The sequence below is a fragment of the Meriones unguiculatus genome, chromosome 10, assembly GCF_030254825.1.
Source record: "Meriones unguiculatus strain TT.TT164.6M chromosome 10, Bangor_MerUng_6.1, whole genome shotgun sequence".
Taxonomy (NCBI): domain Eukaryota; kingdom Metazoa; phylum Chordata; class Mammalia; order Rodentia; family Muridae; genus Meriones; species Meriones unguiculatus.
In genome coordinates this window covers 106,947,271-106,970,062 of record NC_083358.1, presented here as the reverse complement: position 1 = coordinate 106,970,062, position 22,792 = coordinate 106,947,271, and the positions used below count along the sequence as shown (strand labels likewise).

At 43.0% G+C, this 22,792-nt stretch overlaps 1 protein-coding gene across 3 annotated transcripts in view; it reads right to left on the bottom strand.

Annotated features, from left to right (window-relative positions):
* Positions 1-859: 859 nt before the first annotated feature.
* LOC110543775 (NADPH-dependent 3-keto-steroid reductase Hsd3b5-like) overlaps positions 860-22,792 on the bottom strand; it is a 37,323-nt gene continuing 15,390 nt past the window's right edge. For 2 of the 3 annotated variants that reach the window (XM_060393008.1, XM_060393010.1), the window contains one exon: positions 17,499-18,679. In XM_060393008.1, the coding sequence (XP_060248991.1) occupies positions 17,871-18,679 (809 nt within the window). In that variant the 3' untranslated portion in view covers positions 17,499-17,870. Of the gene's footprint in view, positions 2,036-3,549; positions 3,715-9,070; positions 9,278-17,498; positions 18,680-22,792 lie in introns of those variants that run through there. The other variant, XM_060393009.1, reaches the window with a different exon arrangement.

Below are 22,792 nucleotides of genomic sequence, written 5' to 3'. Positions count from 1 at the left end.
AAGAAGAAGTTTTGATGCTGGGTGAGACTCCAGTGCTGTCTGTGATAGCAAAAGACAGGCAAGTGAACACCCAGGTGTCACACCAGACCGTTTTCTTTCCTCTAGACTGAATCCCCTACATTGCTTTCAGTTTCATGCTGTCTGGCTGAGCAGACAGCAATTCTTTCAACTCTGGTGCTGCGGTCAGCTACTTACCCTGTTGTCATATAAGACCTCAGACCCGTCTTGACTGAATTCCTCTGCTCAGGGAAACTGAGAGGGATTAGAGAGAGGAGCAGAGGGGAAGAAAAGATAGGAAGATAAAGGGAGAGATAATGGGCATAAGAGATGGGGAAATGGAAGAAAGAGAGAGGGGCAGTTCCTCTTAGAGGTGGGGAAAGTAGAATGTTCCATTATGGCTCAGTTGGAAATACATCTGGGGAGGTTATGTTAGTAGGAGACTCTTGGATCACCTCTGATGCCCAGTGCCATTTGTTAGATGCCCATGACCTCCTGGGTACCTCTCAAGGTTTGTTCTGTTTCTACAGAGTCCTGTTCACACAGTTAGTAAGAAAGGGGAAGACCAAGGGAGTCAAGACTCACCCTAGAGGGACAGACTATGTTCAAGCGCTGTGCTATAGCACCCCTATAGCTAGTGGAAGCCCCACTACACAGTAGTAGGAGGAGAGTTTTAATTTCTTAAGACTACTAATTTCTTAAGACTACCTGGCAATGCTGAACTGAGGCACTCTAAACCCAAGTCTAGTCCATGCTTGGGCCCAATTAGGTACAAGTCAGATTCTACTTCTTTGACTATAGCCTTTAAATGATAGAAAGGAGAGCCAGAAACTAGACTGGCCAAACACACAACTTTACCTAATTAAGCATTAAATCATTTTATTGTTCTTTTCTTTGAGCTTCATAAAGCAACAGGAAATAAATGCTTTGGGACTTTGAGAGGGGAACTAGAAACACTGATGAAATTCTAAGTCACAAAAGGCTCCAGGCAGTTCAGCATCAGCAACTAAGATTTTGGTCACAGCAGGTGAGGCACATCAGCCCTTGTATCCCTGGGCAAGTTCTTAGGGCAGAAACTTTATGGCTTGGCCAATGACTGGCAAAGCTTTCAGTGAACTGAAGACAAGCTGGATAATGGACACTTCAAAGGGAAGTGTAAGAGTTAGATTGTTTCTAAGTCCCTTTCTGGAGGACCTGATAACACCCATGACCATGTCACTGCCATCTGCATATCACTGAGCATTCAGTGTCTCCTTGTGCTGCTCCACTAGTGTCCCGATCCACTCTGAGGTTTTCTGCTTGGCTTCCTCCCAGGTGACACATGGCTCATAGCCCAGGTCTTGCTGAGCTTTCTTGTAGGTAAAGGTGAAGACACTATTTAAGGTTGTGATCAAGAAGCGGTTAAAGGGGGGCCGGTAGTTGTAGACTGGACGCAGCAGGAAGCTCACAGTTTCCAGCAGGAAGGCAAGCCAGTAGAGCAGGGGCAGAGGAAGGCTCCAACTGGAATCAGGGCGGAGGCCCCATTCCTTGCTCAGGGCATAATTTAAATCATCATAGCTTTGGTGAGGGGTGTCATCTGAGATGTAGTAGAACTTTCCTTGGATGCTTGGTGACTTCTTGGGGTCTCGTAGGCCCCTGGCAGCCAGAATGTGTGCCCAGGCTGCGTTTTCAACATATACTGGGCTGGCCACAGAGAATGGGCCATTTTTTTTTTAAAATATGCCATTGTTCTTCAGTGCTTCATTTACCTTGACTGACAGGTGTGCACATTCTTCCCCATAGATGAATGGGAGTCTTAAGGCACAAGTGTGCAAAGTGCCACCATTTCCTAGGGTGCGCCCACTGGCTGCTAGCACTTCCTTCTTGGCCATCTTTTTGCTGTATGGGTATGGATGAGACCATGTACTCTCTAGATGGTCTTCCTCACAGCCATTCAGGACAGGCTCCTTGTAGTTTGGTCCAGCCACACTTAATGAGCTGCTGTAGATGAAGACTGGCACACTGGCTTCCACACAAGCATCCAACAGGAGCTGAGTACCTGCTCACAGGAAGCTCACCATCACTGCTGGGAAATCAGCCAAAGGGCCCACTGTAACAATAGAGTCAGAGCCATCTCCATCCCAACTCTGGTGGAGGGGTTACCACAGATCTAAATGCATTCTTACCTGATCGTGACTCCAATCTAACATCCTGTGAACATGGAATAACCAAAAATATAAAGAGGTGACATTTACATCCTGGAAAACAGATTTCCAGGTTTCTACATTCATAAAGCTCTCTCTCCCTCTCTGTCTCTCTCTATGTGAGTGCATATATTTGCATGTCCTTTTTTGTCTTTTCCAGTGCTTGGCTCTTCCACATGTTACACAGTCCCTGCCGCTGAGCCTCTGTCCTAATTTCCTTGTGTTGCTGTAATAAACACTATGAGAGGTAATACACAACGAAAGGAGAGAAGGGTTCATATGGCTGACACTCTGGATCACAGCTCATCATCGAGGAAAGTCACTGCCGGAACATAGAAGCCTTGGATGATGCCACTTGAGACCTTGCTTCCCACAGGCTGCTCAGCTGGCTTCCTCAGATAACACCTGCTCTGCACTGACACAGCCCACAGTGGGCGGGCCCCTCACACAGCAATCATTAATCTAGGAACTAACCCACAGACCCACCTGATGGAATCATTCCTCAGCTGAGGTTTGTTCTTTCCAAGTGACTAGTATGTGTCAAGGTGAAGAAAACTAGCCAGTGTTTTTATTTCATAGAGTACTTCCCTACATGTTTCTTCTGGAAAATGGTTCCTTTATGTTTTCTAAAAACTGACATTAATAAATTAGTTTGGGGATATTAGTCAGAAATTGAGCCTTTGATGTGTGTTCAAAGTATAATTGCCAAAAACAACAAACACTTTTTAAAAAGACTCCCCCACTAAATAAAAGCAGAAAGGTTCTAATCTTCATGCATTTTCTTTTATTAAGGAGGGTCAGTTTTTTGTTTTTTGGTTTTTTACTGAACTAATGAAGGATAGTATATTCTCAGAGGTAGTTCAGAACTTACAGCATGCACACTCAGGTATAGGGTATAGGCAATATGTATTTTTATTTACTTTTATTCTCCAGATAGAGTCCTTAGTGGCAGTGTGTGGATGGACATCAAGCATTTGGCGATGGAGTCCAACCACTTTGGTGTGGAGAGACAGGAGAACTCTCCTGGCAAAGGCCTATCATGGGTGTGTCCTTATGTCCTTCTTCTCCTACTGACTACATGTGGGGCTACTCTTCCTTCCTCTCTCCGCCTGTGTTCTTCCTCCAAACACCAAGGACCTCGGCCCTCAGTTCTGCCAGCTGGGCTGCCAGGAAGATGCATCTGACTTGACCAGAGCACAGGAGGCATTTCATGGTTGGCACTGTCCTTTCTGTCCTCTTGTTACTTGGCAATACTAATTCTCCCACCTGCTCCAACTCTTCCTCCAGATGTTCCTTCCTTACCTGTTTTTTTGTTTGTTTGTTTATTTTTATTTTCCTACTTACTCCATATCTTCCTCAGGTACTGTACCTTTCAGATTGACATCTATGATGGTCTGTCTGGGAATGATCCCTAAGACATCAATGGCAGCAGCAGTATGGATGACAACAGAGATGCCCTGGCAGGCTCTTCTCAGGCACTGGGCATCCAGAATGTCTCCTTTTAGCACTGTCACCTTGGTTTTTGTCTTCAGCTCTGTGGGAGACAAAGCAGGATCTTGGGAAGCTTTCTGCATGAGGTGGAAGTTTCCTGACACAGGTGACAGTCACCTAGGCCTTCAAGGGCAGCCATAGTGAGAAGACACTGGGGAGGAGGCCATTCTACTGAAGGAACAATAAATGCACAACCATCATAAGGTAGCATTTGTAGGGAAGGAGGAAGCATCTGTTTCCACCTCATCCCTTTGTAGAAAATGAATCTGAAGAGCAGATGTCATTTATGCTTTGCACATAAAAAATAGTCATTGGAAATTCTTTGAAGCCACTGGAGCAGCAGTGATAGTCAAATGTAAGGAGGGAGAATTAGGATTTCATTCATAGGGAATGGGGCCTCACATGTGGATTTGAGGAGAAGCAGAGGCATGCTGTACCCTGGGAAGCCGAAAAAACTTCTCAGGTTGTAAACTGCACAGGTGTGAAGACATGAGAGAAATTTGGGCAGGCAACAGGTTAATTAGATTGTATCTCCCAGAGTTCCCATCAGGAGGACCCAGCAGAGAGAGAGACATACACAAGGAAGGAAATGTCAGCCCTGCCCCTGATAGGTCTTGACATTTTCTAAGTCTAGGCTAAATACAAATGAAGACTTGGCTGAATAACAGAGAAGAAATTGGAGCCTCCATTAGAGAACTCAGAATGGGCTCCAGTGATGGGTTCAGGTGAGCATTTCTTATCAGATAGATACATTGTAAATGAGGCAGCCTCCAAGGGACAACATTACAGCCTTGTAGCCAGGGATAATAGATACACCTGTATCTTCAGGTTACTGTGAAATCGATAGTACTGATAGCAGCAATCACCATGCCATGGAAATTAGCTGAGAAAATTAAGAGTGCTTCATTCAGCCTGTACCAATAACCCACACTGGCTTGAGCTTCTGAGAAGTCGGGTCAACTGAATGAAGCCAAAGAGTAGTATGGCAGAGGCAGAAGCAGAAATCCACAGCTGGAGAAATCCCTCTTGGGACAGAAAACCCCCCTGCTGGGTTGTCTACACTCTAGGCCTCTCTCTGTCACCTAACATCTGTGTTCTCTCACTTTCTGTGGAATTAGAAGACAAAGTTTCCTTTGCTTACTGATCTCTTGGGGCAGGGGTTGGGGATGGTGTAAGGAGTTTCCATCATTAAGATGTCTCTAACGCAGAAAGGACAATGCAGAAGGATTGTCTTCCATTCCTGAGAGGAGGGAGCCTCAGCAGAGAAAAAGGCCTCCATAACGTGGTGATGCTGCAGGCAAGCCTGTAGGGCACTTAATCATTAATGTGCCATGTAGAGGGCCACTTTCCATTGTGGGTGGGGCCATCCCTGGGCAATTAGACCTATGTTCTATGAAAAAGTAGGCCATGAGAGCAAGTCAATAAGCAGCACCCCTTCATGGCCTCTATATCAGCTCCTGCCTTCAGGTTCCTGCCCTGTTTGAGTTCCTCTCTTAGCTTCCTTCAGTGATGGATGAACAGTGATGTGGAAGCTTAAGCCAAATAAATCCTTTCCTTCCCATGTAGTTTTTTGCTCACAGTGTTTCATCACAGCAATACTAACCCAAGACATGTTCTTTATGTTAATTTTGTTTTGCTTGCTTGCTTTGAGACAGGGTGTCTAGGTTATTTCTAAGGAAGTTAAAAAGAATATAAAGCATTAGTTAGACAGAAATTTCTGGTTTATATATTTTGGCACTTTGTTGTATGAAACAACTAAGTATGGTAAGAAAGTGTGAAGTGTTTCATTAGGATGTATAAGGAAAAATTTAAAATAGGAGTGTGTTGAGAAGAAGAGAGAAGGTAGTATGTGTTTGTTTTATTTTTCTCAAGAAGACAGTGTTTCCATTATAGGAAAGAGAGACAAAACCCCAAATGATGGAACCTTTTGCATTACTTGTGGATGGTTTGAGCTGCACCAGAATTTCAGAAAGGCACAGGACTTCTTGTAGGAGGCACAAAGGTCCTTGTGCTCCCAGATAAGCACTAGCAGAACCTAGAATGTGGGCACAGAGAGTTGTACCCTCAAGAAAAGGAGTGCATGGCCAATTATCTTCCCAGAAGCCTGGAATCAGGTGTGCATCCTATCCTGGTGAACTTCGTCCAATCTCTGTGGCTGGAGACCACGCTGAAGCCTCCACCAGGCTCTTATAACAAGGTTGTTTTTCAGTGTATAGAATAGATATTTATAAAAGGTGTCACATGCACTCTACAAAGTGCTTTGGTGTGGTGTGTCTGATATTTACTTAGCTAACTTTGTTCCTCAAGGAGCCTTATGCACTCTTTATTGTATTCATAGGATTGAATTCGTTATCATCAGGAAAGTTTTCACCAAATTGTGCTGTGTTTAAACACATCAAAATTAAACCCCATGGGTCAGACTCCAGAAAAGTGAACCAACACCAGCTACTTAGTCAGGCTGATCAGAACTGCCTTCTTGCCTCCAGTGGATTCTGACCCTGTTGGTCTTGGTGGTGGGAGAGACCCTCAACAGATATATATGATATGAAACAGTGTTGACTTTTGTAGACATGAACAGATGTCAGGAAACATTGGCCCTGTATTTGGGCCTTTGATTCTCCAATATACTTGGGGAGCTTTTACCAGAAAACAAAACAAAACAAAACAAAAATCCTTTGGGTTCAATCCCCACAACTGTGGGGAACAAGCAAACCGTATAGATGTTCATTACACTTCCTTACATCTGATTTTAGAGGAGAACTGTCACATCTCCCTGCCACCTCTGTGATACAGGTGGCCCGTATAAATTCAGAAATCTCCTATGCTTTGTGTTTATAACTATTTGTGATTTCCTTGTGTTACTTTATAATTTTTACCAAATATTTTAGCCCTTTCTGTTTTCCAAATAAAAATTAAATCCTTTGATGTTTTAAAAAATGATTTCTTATTTTTATATTATGTGTGTTTATGTTTTTCCTGCACAAATGACTGTGTGAGGGTATCAGATCCCCTGAAACTGGGGCTACAGGCAGTTTTTAGTTACCATGTGGCTTCTGGGAATTGAACCCTGGTCCTCATGAAGAATATCCAGTGCTCTTAACCATTGAGCCATTGCTCTAGCCTATAAATTCTTTTGATTTACTACTGAGTATGAGATTTCAGAAGGTCCTGCACATCTAAGGAACATGAATATTAGACCTATATTTTCTTTTTTTTTTTTTTTTTCAATGCAGTTTATTCAGGAACATTGAACAATCCTCGGACCCCGGGGAAAGCCAGCCCACAGCTTAAATAGCCTCTGGGTAGCCAACCCAGGCGTGCCACGGGGGCAATGCAGATAGGTCCACATACATGGAAGCAAGCCAGATCCTCGGCCTTAGCCAAATGTGGAGTTGTTCGTGACAGAGAGCACTCACCATCGGGAAGTAGACCTATATTTTCAAATATGCATTTGTACATGCTCCAAGGTTATATAAGGGATCTGAAAATCTGATTTGTTTTGATATATATAATCAATTGTAATTCTAGTATAATATTACTAAATTCTTTAAAAATTACAAAATTAAAAATTTTAAATTCCCTTATGGAAAAACTGAAATTACCAAAAATTGTTTTTTTTGGTTCAGATTACTATAAATAGAGAATTTGTTTAGTTCTTACCGTTTTTTTTTTTTTTTTTTTTTTTTTTTTTTGGTGTATTTTTCTTTTTAAAATTTTGCAGCTGTCACTTTTCAAATCTCTGAAGACTATTACTTTTAACACAAGTATACTGGCCCAGTATCTTAAGATGCTAATCATTCTTACAAAATAGATAAAATTAAACTCGACCATGGAGTCCAGGTAAGTGTGGCCAGAGAACCAGTCCTTCTAAACCTCCGATGTGTCTAAGAGTGCTGACACTGACTTGGTGTGGGTTGAATGAGAATAGCTCCAGTAGATTCATATGATGGTGCACCTGGTCCCCAGTGGGTGGAAACATTAGGGGGTGTGGCCTTGTTGGAGGAGCTGTGTCACTGGAGGTGGCCTTTGAGGCTTCCAAAGACTTGCATCATTCCCAGTTAGTTCTCTGCTTTGTGCTTGCAAATCAAGATATGAGCTCCTCAGCAACTGCAATAGCCCCATGCCTGTCTACATGCTGCCATGCATCCTGCCATGATGGTCATAGGTTCTCATCATCTGAAACTGTAACAATCCAATTATCTCTTCCTTCTATAAGTTGCCTTGGTCATGGTGTCTTATCCCAACAACAGAAAAATAATCAAGACAGGTAAGAGTTAGTGTTAGGATTAGGGTTAAGGATAGGGTTAGAGTTTGGTTTAAGGTTAGGGTTAGATTTTAGCCTTCAAACACTTCTTCACAGAACCAACTCCTAGGATAGGTTCACCTTGGGAAGTAGGGACAATCTAAATCAAACTCTAGGATGTCTGAGAAGTGATTTGATCCAGACTCAATCTGACAAATCCAGAGATGGATGGGTGGGATACAAGCAAATGGGTGTAAATGAAATCTGGGGAAAATGGAGGAAGAGATGGCATTCATGATGGCCTCACACTAGGATACCCTTCCACAAACCACCTTCACAGAAGGATGTGAGAATGGAGCAGCTGGGAAACTGCACTGTCAATTCAGTGCTTGCACTTGGCCTGGGGGTGGGGTAGAGAGAACAGAAAAACAAAACAAAAACAACAACAACAACAATAAAGTAGCACTCCAGCAAACTGTTCTCACTTTCTCTGAGGATGAAGGACAGAAAGGAGGAATGATGGGAAAGACTTTGGAGGATTCCTGATGACAGATGTGAAGTCCTTTGCCCCTCACTATGTTTCTGTACTGTCCATATGCTTTCCAATCTCCCTGCTGCCCCTTCCTCACTCCCCTTCACTACAGCCTTCATAAGCTGACCTTCACATTATAATCACTACCTGCTATGATCTGAATCCCTTTGCAGCCATTAATAAAAATAAACTATGAAGCAGTTTGGGAACATTCAAAAGAGGAGTCACTCACTCTAAGGCCTCTCAGTTAATAATCTTTAACTAGTGTTGCGCAATATTACACAAAATTGCTCCATGTATCACATCCACACCATTAAAGACAGAAAGCAAAAACAAAAACAAAAACAAAAACAAACAAACAAACTTGCAGTAAAAGAGAATCCTGATCTAAAATGTCTAAATAGGAGAGATACCTAAGGGCCCAGGACCACGTCCCTCCCAACACCATCCTCCAGTCTTAGGTTGGGCCAGAACCTCCTTGTCCAACTGTGTAATGCCTGTTGTGCCTTGCCAACTGGAATTTTTCCTGCTGAGGCTCTGTAGTGATTTACTGGCATTTTATTTGATAGACAAGGAAGCCTTCCCCACACTGAGTCTGTGCTTACCAGCCTCTAGGTCACTTACTGGATAACTTCTCCCTGTGTTTTGGAGTGAAAGTCCTGAACAAGGCTCTGACCTCCTGCAGGTCTTCCTCCTGCACCAACATTTGGATGATCCTCTGGCCCAGAAACCCTCCTGCTCCTGTCACCAGGCAGCTCCACCCAGGCATGATCAACACAGGAAGTAGATTGCAGTGGGAACTGGTATGATGCAAGGTGACCCTGAGGAGAGCTAGAAAAAGAGGTCCAATGGGTACAGAGTCATGGAGTTCCTACTAGGATGACATAGTAGAAAACATGTCCTTGTGTTTCGTTCACAAGTCACTCTTAACACTTTGCTTCTGTGATTTCAAAATATGTGGGTCTACACCAAGACATATTTCAATGCCCCATAGGTCAATGTGATCTAGGCAATTCATCAATAGAGGTTTGCTTTTTCCAGATGAGTCTACGTCATGTCAAGTATACAGGCAAGGCTACTCAATACCTGACCAAAGTGTAGTCTTTCTGGGGCTTACATGTAATGCTTTTTGTTTTTGCTTACAAAACCTTCTCTTGGCCTCAACCTCTTTGAGCATCTCACAGTTAACCGTAGTCATGCACGTGCTCATCTGAAAGACATATCACTGTTTACTGGAATAAGCTGCTTTTCGTGTTTGTTTGTTCAGATTGACAACAGTAGCTGAGTAAATGGCCTTATGGGAGAAACACACTAAGGCTTGTGCAAGCTACAGCCCAAAGGCTCATGTGGCCAAGGATCGCTCTGAATGCAGCCTAACACGAAGTTGAGATTTTACTTAGAACATGATGAAAAGTTCATGCCATTTAGAGACTTTATTATGAGGTACTTGACCACGAGCTTTGTAGGTGACCAAATGGGCTCACCGCCTTATGGTGGTTGAGGTTCACATGGAGACCAGTTTAGGTTGCACATGGGACTACTGTGCAGAACCTTTCTCTACAAGCACAGCAGCCTTTACTCTGTACAGGGGAGATCATCTATGGTGCTGGTTCACACTTTGGACGCCTACTTCATATTGCCTGGAAGTTGTGTAGACATGGGATGCTACATACTTATGTTACAGAACTTTATAGGTGACTATCTCCAATTACATACATGTTCTTTTCTATAATACAGTTAGGTACAGGAGAGGCAACCATTATACAGGAAGCACATTGAAGGATAACTGTAAAGCTTTATTTTTTTATTCCATCCACAAAAACAAACAAACAGAATGAAAAGATAACAAGAGAAGGCACAAGAGAGAGACCCACTGACTCGCACATTCAGGAATCTCATAAAAAAAACACTAAAGTGGAAGCCATTATATATACACAAGGAATCTGTATGGTGAAAAGAGAGAAAAGTATATAAATAGAGTAACATAAAAATAATTAGAGAAAATTCAAAATGAGAGCTCTGACATGATCTTATGAGACAAAGAACACCCAAAGTTGCTATCAACTTATTCCTCTGTTGGTCAACTAGTGCCCGATGCTCATTTTACCCTTAAGAGTAGTTTGTTTCCCCAGTGAGACTTCCTTGTAGGAAACTAAATTTTCAATTGCTAGTAGGTATGATTTGGAATTGATTTTGAGTTAAGAATGAGGGCGTGTGTCCACTTCTTCTTTCAGCTCTCGGACCCTAGTTGGTGCAGACTTGTGAAAGCCTTGTGAAAATTGCCTCAGTCTCTGTGAGTTCACATGCCTGTTGATCATGTTGGTTAAGAAGGCATTGTGAGTGCCCAGTGTAGTGGCACATGCCTGCAATCCCAGCATTTAGGAAAGCAGAGGCAGGTGGATCTCTGTGAGTTTGAAGTTAGCATGGTCTACAAAATGAGTCTAACACAGCCAAGGTTACACACAGAAACCCTGTCTCTAAAAACCAAAGAAGAAGAAGAAGAAGAAGAAGAAGAAGAAGAAGAAGAAGAAGAAGAAGAAGAAGAAGAAGAAGAAGTAGAAGAAGAAGGAAGAAGAAGAAGAAGAAGAAGAAGAAGAAGAAGAAGAAGAAGAAGAAGAAGAAGAAGAAGAAGAAGAAGGTGGCATTGTTTTCTTGGTGTCCTTCATGCCCTCTGGCCCTTACACTCTTTTGGCCAAATCATTTGTGGGGTTTCTGAACCCTAATGTGAAAGATATGATGGAGACATCCCATTTAAGACAATGTTTTAAGGTCTCTTACTCTCTGTACAGTGTCTGGCCATTGTTCCTTGTGTTTGTTCCCATCTGTTGCAGTTGGAAGTTTCTCTGATGATGGCTGAACAAGGCACTGGTCTACGAGTATAGCAGAACATCTTTAGGATTCATTGTATTGGTACTTTATTTTTCCCTCTTCGAATAGTAATATTGGTCTTTGGGCTATCTAGTGTGTGGCTCTTGGTTACCCAATCAGTGCTGGGTATAAGTTCCATTTCACATTCCACCATGATGTGAACAGGAGAATTCTAGTCATAAGCATATCTTAAGGAATGATTGGTTATAGAGTAAAATGCCAATATGTGTGGATAGTAAACACTACGATTTCAAATGTGAACAAAGACAAAGTGTTTGAGGAGCTGTATTGCAGGACAGTGTGGTGTGCTGTAGGAGGGGCTAGTCCTGGAGGAGCCGTGATGTAGATGGAGTGTTCTCAAGTGATGGTAAAGGATGGTTTTCTCCCTCACTGCTTCCCTTCTTTTTTCCCTCCATCCATATGATTCTTCCCTCTCTCTCTCTACGATAGCCTTCCAGTGGCCTTCTGTTCCTTGATTGTCATCATGTTTATACAACTGGCTCATGTTAATCAATACTTAAAATTCTCATGTATATTTATATTCAAAGCATTCTGCCTCTTGTCCCACCTTCCTTCTTTGCACCAGCTATTTGATCAAACCTGTTTCTTCTCTAACTTATTTATTTTTCTGTTCATTTGCTCAGAGTTGCCTGCCTGGTTCCACACTGTTGGTATAGAGGAGATATACAACACACCCCTCAACCCAGAAATGAGGCATATTTGTCAAGTGCGCACATTTACTGAGAAGAAGACAGGGAAGGTTTGCAGTGAGAAGCTTTGTATAGTGAGGGAGTAAGGAGTTCAGAAGAATGTGGTAGCAGAAGAGACATATGATTACTGCTTCTAGTGATAAGCTGACGTGTACTGTTTATATATACTGAGAGCCAAATCTCAGAGCCAGAGCATTCCCCTAATTTCAGACTCAAACATGTTTTTCTCAAGTGTCCTTTAAGACCCTGTGCTCCAAAAGACTCCCACTATTTCACTGTTGTGATGTGGAAAAAGAACAGAAAACAGTTGCAGGTATTCAGACCCTGTGCCCTTGAGAACAACTAGGACAACCATTGCCAGCAGAGGTCACTATTGCCTGACCATGGTATAAATATACCTAGTGTGGGCACAACAAACAGGAAGCTCACCCAGGTAAGTGGAAACCTCCCTAACAGGCAGTGTAATCACTGCTTTCTTTGCTGTTTCAAAACCCCACAGCCAAAGCAACCTATAAAAGAAATCGTTGAAGTGGACTTACTAAGGTTTGGAGATCTTGAAGGCAGGCACAGCTGAGAGCTACCGTCTTGACATATAAGCAGGTAGCAGAGTATAGTAGGAGTGTCAGCATTCTTTGGAAGCTTCAAAGTCCGCCTCCAGTGCCTTACCTCCTCGCACAAAGCCATACCTCCTAATCCTTTGGCATGATTTCCACCAATGGGGACCAAGGCTTCAAGCATGTGAGCTTATGGGGCCATTCCCATCCAGACACTGCCAAAATCCAGAGCTCCAGGAGAGGGTTTCAACTGGTCCTCCCCAGTCATTTCTACTGGATGTTTTAAGAGACTTATTTGAGCTAACATTTACTTATTCTTTTACTTGGGCTTCTCCGGTGATTCTTTTGTTGTTGTTTTGTGTTTCTTTTCTTTCTTTCTTTCTTTCTTTTTTTTTTTCAAATCAAGACAGGGTTTCTCAGTGTAGCCTTGGCTGTCCTGGACTCAATTTGTAAACCAGGATATGCCTTGAACTCACAGCAACTCACAGTGATCTCCTGCCCTGATGGTTTGGATGAAAGGTGTGTACTACCATTCCTATGTTCTTCAGTCATTTCTACTTGGTCATATAAGCCTCTGATTTGCTGATGTTTGTCTATTTGCTATTCTTCGTAGCTGCTACTTTTATTTATAGTTTTGATTTTGCATAGCTACACATTTAATAAAAACTGCCCATTCAATATAAAAGTAACTTTTACTCGCCAGATATAATTGTCGTCTTAGAGGCTTAGCACCTCAGGCTGCTAACCAAGGCCTAGTTTCAGAAGCTTCTATCCTCAAGACTGTCCGTTCTAGGCTTAGAATGCTTTCAGCCTCTGAGAGTTATTGCTGAATAAGCTCACCCTTTCTAGTTCTTTCTGAGCTCTCGCTGGCTTGTTCAACTCATGTGTTCTGGCTAAAACCCATCTCCAAGCAGACTGATACAATCTGGCTTCTCTCAGTTTCTCACTGACTAACTTTGTTTGTCCTCAAACTAATTCTAGAAATCTTTTCTAATCTTCTGGCTCCTTCTCATTCTCTGGTTCAAATTGTCCATACCTGTGTCTAGTTTGTTCTCTCTTCAACCTTTCTCTGTGAAACTCTCTTGGTAAAACCTGCCTCTGAATTCCAGAAACTGAATTGCCTTGAATTCAACTCCACAGTACTGCCTTTCAACTCCCTGACTCAACTGAATTGCCTAAACTGAACTCAGAGATCCTCAAGCCTCTGTTTCCTAAGTGCTGTGATTAAAGGCATATACCACCACACCTGGACCCATGCTTTTCTTTACCTGAAACTTCCTCTATTCCAGGCTGGCCTTGAACTCTAGAGTTCTGCTTGCCTCTCCCTCCTGGGAGTAATGTCATGTCTGTGTTCAAGTCAGATCATAGAGACCAAGAAAATCTTTGGATGTGATCTCTTGCCAGAGCAGCAATGTTTTAAATTAAAATTCTGCTACAATTCAATATTGAAAGTATAAATATAATGGACTATTTCTCTATATGGAAGATAAATGGTGTAGCTATCAAAACTAACCAGATGATATTTCTGTTTTGAAGGAGTTACTGTAATATAAAGCAAAAGCTGAAAAGGAAAGCTAGAGACAGGAATACATCTGGTGATTGTCACTCCCTGTGGCTGAGTTGAGAAAAAAAAATAAAGAGGGTGGGGGCAGTAACTTCTGGAATCTGGCAGCCAATATTTATTGCCTGCAGCTTTCACAGATATTTCTCTGTCTCTGTTTCTGTCTGATCCTGACTAAGGACTTCAATTCTGGAAATGGAGAAAGGCTTTGTACTGTATGCTTTCTTAATGCAGCTATAAAAATGACAATTTTTTGTTTAGTGTTGGGCCTGATAAGGCCTGCTGTATCTACGTGAGCCTGACTTGAGTTTGGAGACCTGTCTTTAGCTTCCAGTTTAAGAGGGGCCACTTCCGGGCAAAAGTGATCCAGCATATCCGCCTTAAAATTAACCCTGCCAGGTAACTGTTACGTGGAGTTTTGTCACTGGCCCAACTCTCCTTGCACTACCTAACCTTGCCCTCTACATCATCTTACCTCACTTCCTTAACCCTGCCTCCTGACCCAAACCTATAAAAAGGACTGCTTTATTCAATAAACTGAGTTCCTGCTTCGACAGATCTCCTGGCTCAGTGGTGTTTTATTCCCTGGGGCATCCGGGGAGGTCCGGGCTGTCAACACTCATCATCCCGCTCAGCCATGGAGGGTGTCCAGTTGGACTGGCCAATTTCCTCTCAGCTTCACCTGCCGGGTACCAACTTGGCAGTTTAGTATCCTGGATTGTGCCATTTCTATTTTGCAGTTCCAATAGTGGCAGGCCCCACATGTGTCAAGGTCTTGAGGATAGGACTTATCCCTATTTGCCTGTTGATACAGGATGCCGGCAAAGGGGTGATCAAGGCAAGTCACTGAGGAGGTCAGAGCCATCCTTTCCTGGTTACATCCAGTACATGGCTGACCTCCACCCCTTAAGAACTCACCCAGCTCCTCCAGTGCTTTTCTTGGACATTGTTGCCAGCTGTTCCCATTAACATCTGTCTTCATGAACCCTGTGGGCCCTTACCCACATGAAAGTTACAAAACATTTTTCTTTTTAATATATTCTTCCCCCTTTGTCTCCTAGGGCCATCTTCTAGGTCACATCCTGCACATTCCTATGACAACACTGTCCCCAAACCACTATGTGTTATGTCTCCCATCCCCTGGTCTTCTATGGTGCAATGAAATCATCATTCCCTGTCCCTAACTCCTCCATCCAAGGTTTTTGTGTCCCCATAATGGCTAACCTACAGGTTTACCTGTAGGAATAGAAGAAATTGCTTGGAGGCTAAGAGAGAAGCAGAGAAAGAGAAATATCTTCATGTTCCTGTTGTAGAATTAAGCCTGCCAAGATCAGCTCCTCTTTGTAGGATTAGGCCTGCTCCCTGATCAGGAGGAGCAGCAGGGGCCTCTGGGAAAGCACTAGTACAGACACAGCTCCTGGCTGACAACTTCCAGGACTCGCTTGACCAGGTCATGGCTTCCACACTGCACAGCCTCCAGTCCCTCCAGCAGCGGATACCCTCCCTTGTCTTACAAAGCAGGAGAGCTCTTGACCTGCTGACAGCTGGGCAGGGAGGGACTTGTGTTGTACTGGGGGAGGAATGATGTTTCTCTGTTCATGAATCTTGGCTGGTGGAACGAAAGATACAGGTATTAAGGATCTCCAGTGAGATTTCTGAGCCTGCTATGCCCAAGTACTCAAGCTCTCTGGTAGCTTGGATCTTCCCCATTTTGGCCCTTTACTGTCCATTGAGACCTTCCTCCTCTTGGCCCCTTGTTTCAATTTCTAAAAGAGAAAACCTCAAAGCCAAGTCAGTTTCCCTGCACAGTGAAGGGGGAGAGAGAGGGAGGGTGAAAGGAAAGGAGGGAGATGGAGAGACAGACAGAGAGACAGAGGGAGAGAGGTCTTTTGTGACAGAGAGTCCACTGAAGGAAGGAAGAGGGAAAACACACACTTGAAACTCCCACAGGCTGGCTGTGGGAGAAGAGGAGCTGAGAGCAGTGAGCAAATCAATGCGAAGAGCCTGAGAGTGAGAGCCATGTGCAGGAATTGGACTCTAAGTAAAATTTAGAACAGACAAGTGGTCTGCACATCCCTCAGGAGTGGTCTTGGAAAAGCTGCTTGCTTTAGAGCAGGCATTGGTGAGAGCAGGTGTGTGCTGGAGTCTGTGTTCCCATCCCGCCGTGACCTGCTACAAATACAGCAAACATACAGGAGTGAAACAGGAGAAAGAAAGGAGAGATTTTCATGGTCTCCCATCACTTGGGCAGGGTAATGAGGCAACTTAAAGAGTTCCCATGAGGTGCCTGAATGTCCAAAAGGCAACACCATTTCCATGAGTGAAGAGAGAAAGTAAATCAGTTACAAGCCTGATGCCAAAACATTCCAAAGGGCATAAGGGGACTAGACCCTATTTGGTACAAAGTGGCTAAGCTGGTAATCACACACTTGTCAGGCACCAAGAGTAAATGCCTGAGCATGCTCAGTTTCACTTAGGATTCCCGAAGTTCAAGAAAGAGAGGAAACCATGCCTTGGCTGCTTTGCCTGACCAGTGCTGCATGCAGAAAGGCAATTTGTGAGACAGAACGGAAATCTGTTGCCTGCAGGTATAGAAGGGGACCCTAGTGTGCTCAGACAATGGGAAAGCTCACAGAGTTTCACAACACCAATATTATAATAATGATTAATATGCCACAAAACAGATCTGGTATAAAGGAGGTTTACTGTAGGAAGTGGGGAGGGGAAGAAAGAGGAGAGGATGCCCATAACAGACAGAAAAAGAGACTGAGAGACAGAGAGAAACCTAGAGAGAAAGTCAGAGAGTTGGGAGGTTGACAGGATCACTTTGTCAGGCACACACCTGGCAGCCCACCTGGCAGATGCACCAGAGGTTACTAGGGCCCTGAAAGGCAGGCTATTGGGACTGCCTGTAAAGGATAGTGGGCTCAGCTGCACAACAACACATTCATTTACAGTTTTCTCCAGACTATGGAGGGAAGCTTTCTTACCTCTCCCTGCCTTTCTCATACCAGTGTTACAATTGTACAATTGTACAGAAAAGCTGCAACAAAAGCCTCCAAACAGACAGGTGTACATTTTGTCAACTCTGAGAATGTTCTTTTAGAGGCAGCCTCAGTTGGACACACCATGGATAGGGTCTACTGCAGAAACTGTGAATCTTTGGCATTCCTTCTGTCATGGTCCTTCCTACACAAAATAGATTAATCTGTTCTAGTCATGTAGCACACCCCAAAAGGACAATGTGCTGGGATTAGTCTCACATCCCCTTTGTTCATGGCTTTTCCTCAGTCCCTCAAATCCATGACCCCTTTCTGATCCAGCATGGCCATGTTTATTGACAGAAAAATGTCTGCAGATGAGCTATTAACACATGTTTATTGTTTCTTTCACTCAACTTTATAAACCAAAGCAGAATTTTCCAAAGACGAGAAACGCTGTTAATGGGGAGATGAAGCCCATGGAGAGAACTCTTGAGCAACAAGAAGTGCTTAGTAGTTAGGAACCAGGAGCTGAGGCACAATGGCCTGTGTGTCACTGGGCAGGTGTTTGGGGAAGAAAGCTTGTGGCTGGGTCAGTGCCTGGCAAGGATTCTGGGGACTTGAGGAAGACACTAAGGTGGCCTCTATGTCAAAGGGAGGCAGTAGGACCTGGGTTGTGCCTGTATCCTTTCTGAGGACCTGAGGATGATTTCTGATAACACCCAGGGCCATGTCTCTGCCATCTTCACATCACTGAGTCTTTGAGTTCATTGTCTCCTTGTGTTGCTCCACTAGTGTCCCGATCCACTCTGAGGTTTTCTGCTTGGCTTCCTCCCAGGTGACACATGGCTCATAGCCCAGGTCTTGCTGAGCTTTCTTGTAGGTAAAGGTGAAGACACTATTTAAGGTTGTGATCAAGAAGCGGTTAAAGGGGGGCCGGTAGTTGTAGACTGGACGCAGCAGGAAGCTCACAGTTTCCAGCAGGAAGGCAAGCCAGTAGAGCAGGGGCAGAGGAAGGCTCCAACTGGAATCAGGGCGGAGGCCCCATTCCTTGCTCAGGGCATAATTTAAATCATCATAGCTTTGGTGAGGGGTGTCATCTGAGATGTAGTAGAACTTTCCTTGGATGCTTGGTGACTTCTTGGGGTCTCGTAGGCCCCTGGCAGCCAGAATGTGTGCCCAGGCTGCGTTTTCAACATATACTGGGCTGGCCACAGAGAATGGGCCATTTTTTAAAAATATGCCATTGTTCTTCAGTGCTTCATTTACCTTGACTGACAGGTGTGCACATTCTTCCCCATAGATGAATGGGAGTCTTAAGGCACAAGTGTGCAAAGTGCCACCATTTCCTAGGGTGCGCCCACTGGCTGCTAGCACTTCCTTCTCGGCCATCTTTTTGCTGTATGGGTATGGATGAGACCATGTACTCTCTAGATGGTCTTCCTCACAGCCATTCAGGACAGGCTCCTTGTAGTTTGGTCCAGCCACACTTAATGAGCTGCTGTAGATGAAGACTGGCACACTGGCTTCCACACAAGCATCCAACAGGAGCTGAGTACCTGCTCACAGGAAGCTCACCATCACTGCTGGGAAATCAGCCAAAGGGCCCACTGTGGCAGTGGAGTCAGATCCATCTCTACTCCAACTCCAGTGGAATGGTTACCACAGATCTAAATGCATTCTTACCTGACCTTGGCTCCATTCTAACATTCTGTGACCATGGAATAGCCCAAAATGTAAAGAGGTGACATTTACATCCTGGAAAACAGATTTCCAGGTTTCTACATTCATAAAGCTCTCTCTCCCTCTCTGTCTCTCTCTATGTGAGTGCATATGTTTGTATGCTCCTTTTTTTTTTTGTCTTTTTCAGTGCTTGGCTCTTCCACATGTTATACAGGCCCCTGCCACTGAGCCTCTGTTCTAGTTTCTTTGTGTTGCTGTAAAAAACACTATGAGATGTAATAAACAACAAGAGGAGAGAAGGGACTGGGCTCTCAGCTCTTACTGCTTCGGTGGTAGGGGTGTGAGCCCCAGCTGAAGCTTGTAATAATTTGTAATAAAAATATCCTCATATGTTTTGCAACAGACTCGGCTCCTGGTGGTGGTCTTTTGGGGTATTGTGATTCAGGCATAACATACTTTGAGGGCTTCCCGGGGTCCCCAAGACTTCCTAGGACTCCTGAACTGGAGGATCTGAACCCTGGGTAAGCACTTTTGTCTTGGCCAAGTTCTGTGTCTCTATTCTGTCATTTCGTGTATTTTTGAGATCTTAAGGTAGTACACAGTGAGTGGCCAAGGATCAGTTGTGTCATAGTACACTGGCTGACAAGCCAGCAGAATGAGGCCATGGGGATCTCGGGAGATGTCCCAGACCAGTGGGGCAGTGCTCTCTAATAGCACTGTGAGGGACACGGGGTCCCAAATCTATTTGATAGGCCTAGAAAGTGGGTCGTTCCCACAAGTGCTGGTGGGATCTGTTTTTTTTTTTTTTTTGTCTTTGTGTTTCTGGCTCTCTAGCTGCAGCTGAGTGAGAAAAGAAAGTGCTTGAAATTACAGCCGGAGGAAGTAAGAAAAGTTTTGTCTGTCTGTTTAAATGTGTGTATGGTCATCATATGTTTGTTTTTGACTGATCTTAAATGGTTAATATGCTCTGTATGTCGAGGTTCTATATTAAGAGATATTGGATGTGTTTAAAGGTTAAATTTAAACTCTTGTTTAGAACATATATGTGTGCCTATGTGTTTATAAGGTCTATAAATGCATGCGTTTAAATAGCAACAATGTAGATTGCCACGTGGAATGTGGTGTGACTCTGTCCTCTTGAGATTTCCATGTGGAATGTGATGTGACTCTGCCATCTTGAGGTTGCCACGTGGGTCAGGGAAAGAAAAAAAAAAAGGATTACAGAACCTCCTAGTCAAAATGGACTTCATTTATCATTCTATTTCCTTTTAGACCAAGAAGACACATCTCATTTTAAATTGGTATTGGTTTTAGAGATTGGATTGTTTGCATTGGTGAATTTTGGTTTTAAAATCTGGTTTTGACTTTTAAATTATGTTTATGCTTTGTGATTTCAAAAACAGGTTTTGGAGAATGTGTACATGTTTAAGGCTAGGTATCAGGTATTTTAAATAATGAGCTTGGGCAGTCTAACAAAAAACTTAGAACAGTTTCACAATCCTTTGGGGCAGGACAGAAAAAACCTTCGGTATTTATTTTATTAATTTTACTAACTAAAATCAAGTGTGAGCCAACTGAGAAAATTGCCGGTTTTGCAGTGTATCATGTGGAGGGCTGCTTGTTTGTTAAGCTGCTTTATTTATCAAAAAAACATGTTTTTACCCTGGCCTTCACCTTGAGACAGAGAAAAGAGGAAGTTTCACTAAATTCCTTAGAACTTGCTCCAAGTTCCTTAAAGTTTGTTTATGTTCCCTGGACCATATCTGCTACAAGGAAGTAATTTCAGAAAAAGAGTTTGGCAGTTCCAGAACTTCTTTTTGTATTGATGTGACTTGTTTTTGCTTTGCTGTAAAAAAAATAAATCATGGAATAAGCCCACTGTGGGCTCCAGCAGGATCATGTCAGGACCGAAAGGATTTTGATGGGAGTTTTTATGTTGTCTGAAAAGCAAGAGAGAAAGCAAGAGACAGGGATATTAAAGAAAAGACTAGCTTGTCTAAAGTAAGAATGTCTGGTTAAACCAGAAGAACGGAGCTAGGAAAGCTAACCTGAATGTGTATAGAATGTTATGGAAGGTCAGTATGAAAAAGCCAGAGGCATATGAAGTGTATTTATTTACTCTGGTTCTTCATACCTGTAAATATGATTTGAGAAAGAACTGTAAAATATGTTGTTCTTCATGTAAAAGGCTCATGATTCTTCAATGCAAAATGTTTTCTTATGCTCTTTAAAGGGGGAAGAATCCTGGCCGGTAGATTTGGTGTGGCCAGAATAGTTTGTACAGTTTAATATTGTTCTGTACTGTTCGATTATGCAGTTGGTTCTAAAACTTATTTAATTACAATGTTAGAACTTTTGGTTATGGGAAATTGTGAATGTTCCACAGATCTTGTTGTATTGTGGGAGGTAGCAATGCCATCAGCTACAGCTAATGGCTATATTTTATATTGTCAGCCATAACCTGTAGCAACATTTGGCTAGCAGCCATGTTGGTTCAGAGATAAAGAGGATGGAGCCATGGTTTTGCCACCATCTTTGTTTAGGGCTACCAGCTGTGTTCAGTTATCTGATTAGTGCTAAGGGCAAAGCTTTTTGGTGTTCAGTTTTATTGCAAAGTGGTAGGATCAGCCAGATTTGCTAGCCCCTCTATGAATTATATCTGGTTAAAAGTTTTGCTTTGATTGTAGTTCAGAAAGATATTTAGAGTTATGCTAAGGACTTCAGTTGGTTACAATGTTGAACTTTACCTAGTGTCTTTGTTTAGGTTTTTTTCAGGTTAAGCCTAGGATGGGTAACTATGAAGTTTGCCTATGTAGATCTACTTGAAATAGTTCTAAAACATGCATCTAAGGAATATGCCAGAATTAGAGATTATAGCATTCTGTTTTATAAGATGCATTTTAGAGCAGATGATAAAGATAGACAAAGAGTAACTCACATATGCTGGCCCTCAAGCTTGCTGGAGAGCTGATGAATATGGCATGTTAACATATGTGAGCTTATTATGACAGAGAGTCCCAAAATCCTGCCAGTAACTCTGCCAAGGTCTGCGTGAAGATTTGGGCACAATGACAAGTAACTGTGACTCTGGATTGTGGTATGCTAACCACTGGGGTAAGACTGCCCCAACTGGCCCACTGCTAGGGCCCAGCCTAATCTGTGGACAAAACTGTGAGCAATTGGAGAGTTATTGTTTCACAATGTGGGAGGCAAGGTGAAGCCAATCTCTCATGTTCCTCTTTCCACAGAATCAGTCTCTCATCTTCTGTGCCTGCCTGGACCACCTCTGCTCATGATGCCATGAGACCACAGGAACCAGGGACACTGCCTAGGTGATGGACTAACTAGTCATCTCTGTCATTTTGATTGGTACATGGATTGGTACATTTATTTAGCTCATAATTTATCCTTTTCAGGTCTGATCACATTGATGGCTAAACCAAGCTTATGGTAGCTTTGCAGCTAAAGAGCTGACAATTAGATCCACTGTTAGCTCATTGGTCAGTTCATTAGCTAGTAAGAACTACTGGATACTAGATCCTTTATTTAGAAAAGCAAAAAGGTTTGCCTTGCTCACAGGCTTCATGTTAGTTGCCTGTGTCTTATGGTAAATAGCTGGATAGAAAGATGTGGAGTTTATGTAGTGTCTGAAGATATAGGAGTTTAGGTTGTTAGAATCTAGAAAGTGTTTGATGGTCTGGAAAAATGTTTCCAAGTTAGTAAATGCAAGAAAGATTGGAGAGTTTGAGCAGGTGTTTTAAGATATATGAATAGGAATTGAAAAGATATAGAAAAATGATTTAAGGCACATTAAAAATGGGAGATATTTTAGATTTCTCCCCCCCTCTTTCAACTGGTGTACTTATGTTGTCATAAGATTTCAGAAGTTCAGAGTTTTGACATTGATCAATAGAGTTCTGATAAGTTGATGGAGCACTGACTGCTTATTATTCAGTCACAAGCTTGGGATTTTAATTTTCTTTGGTTGT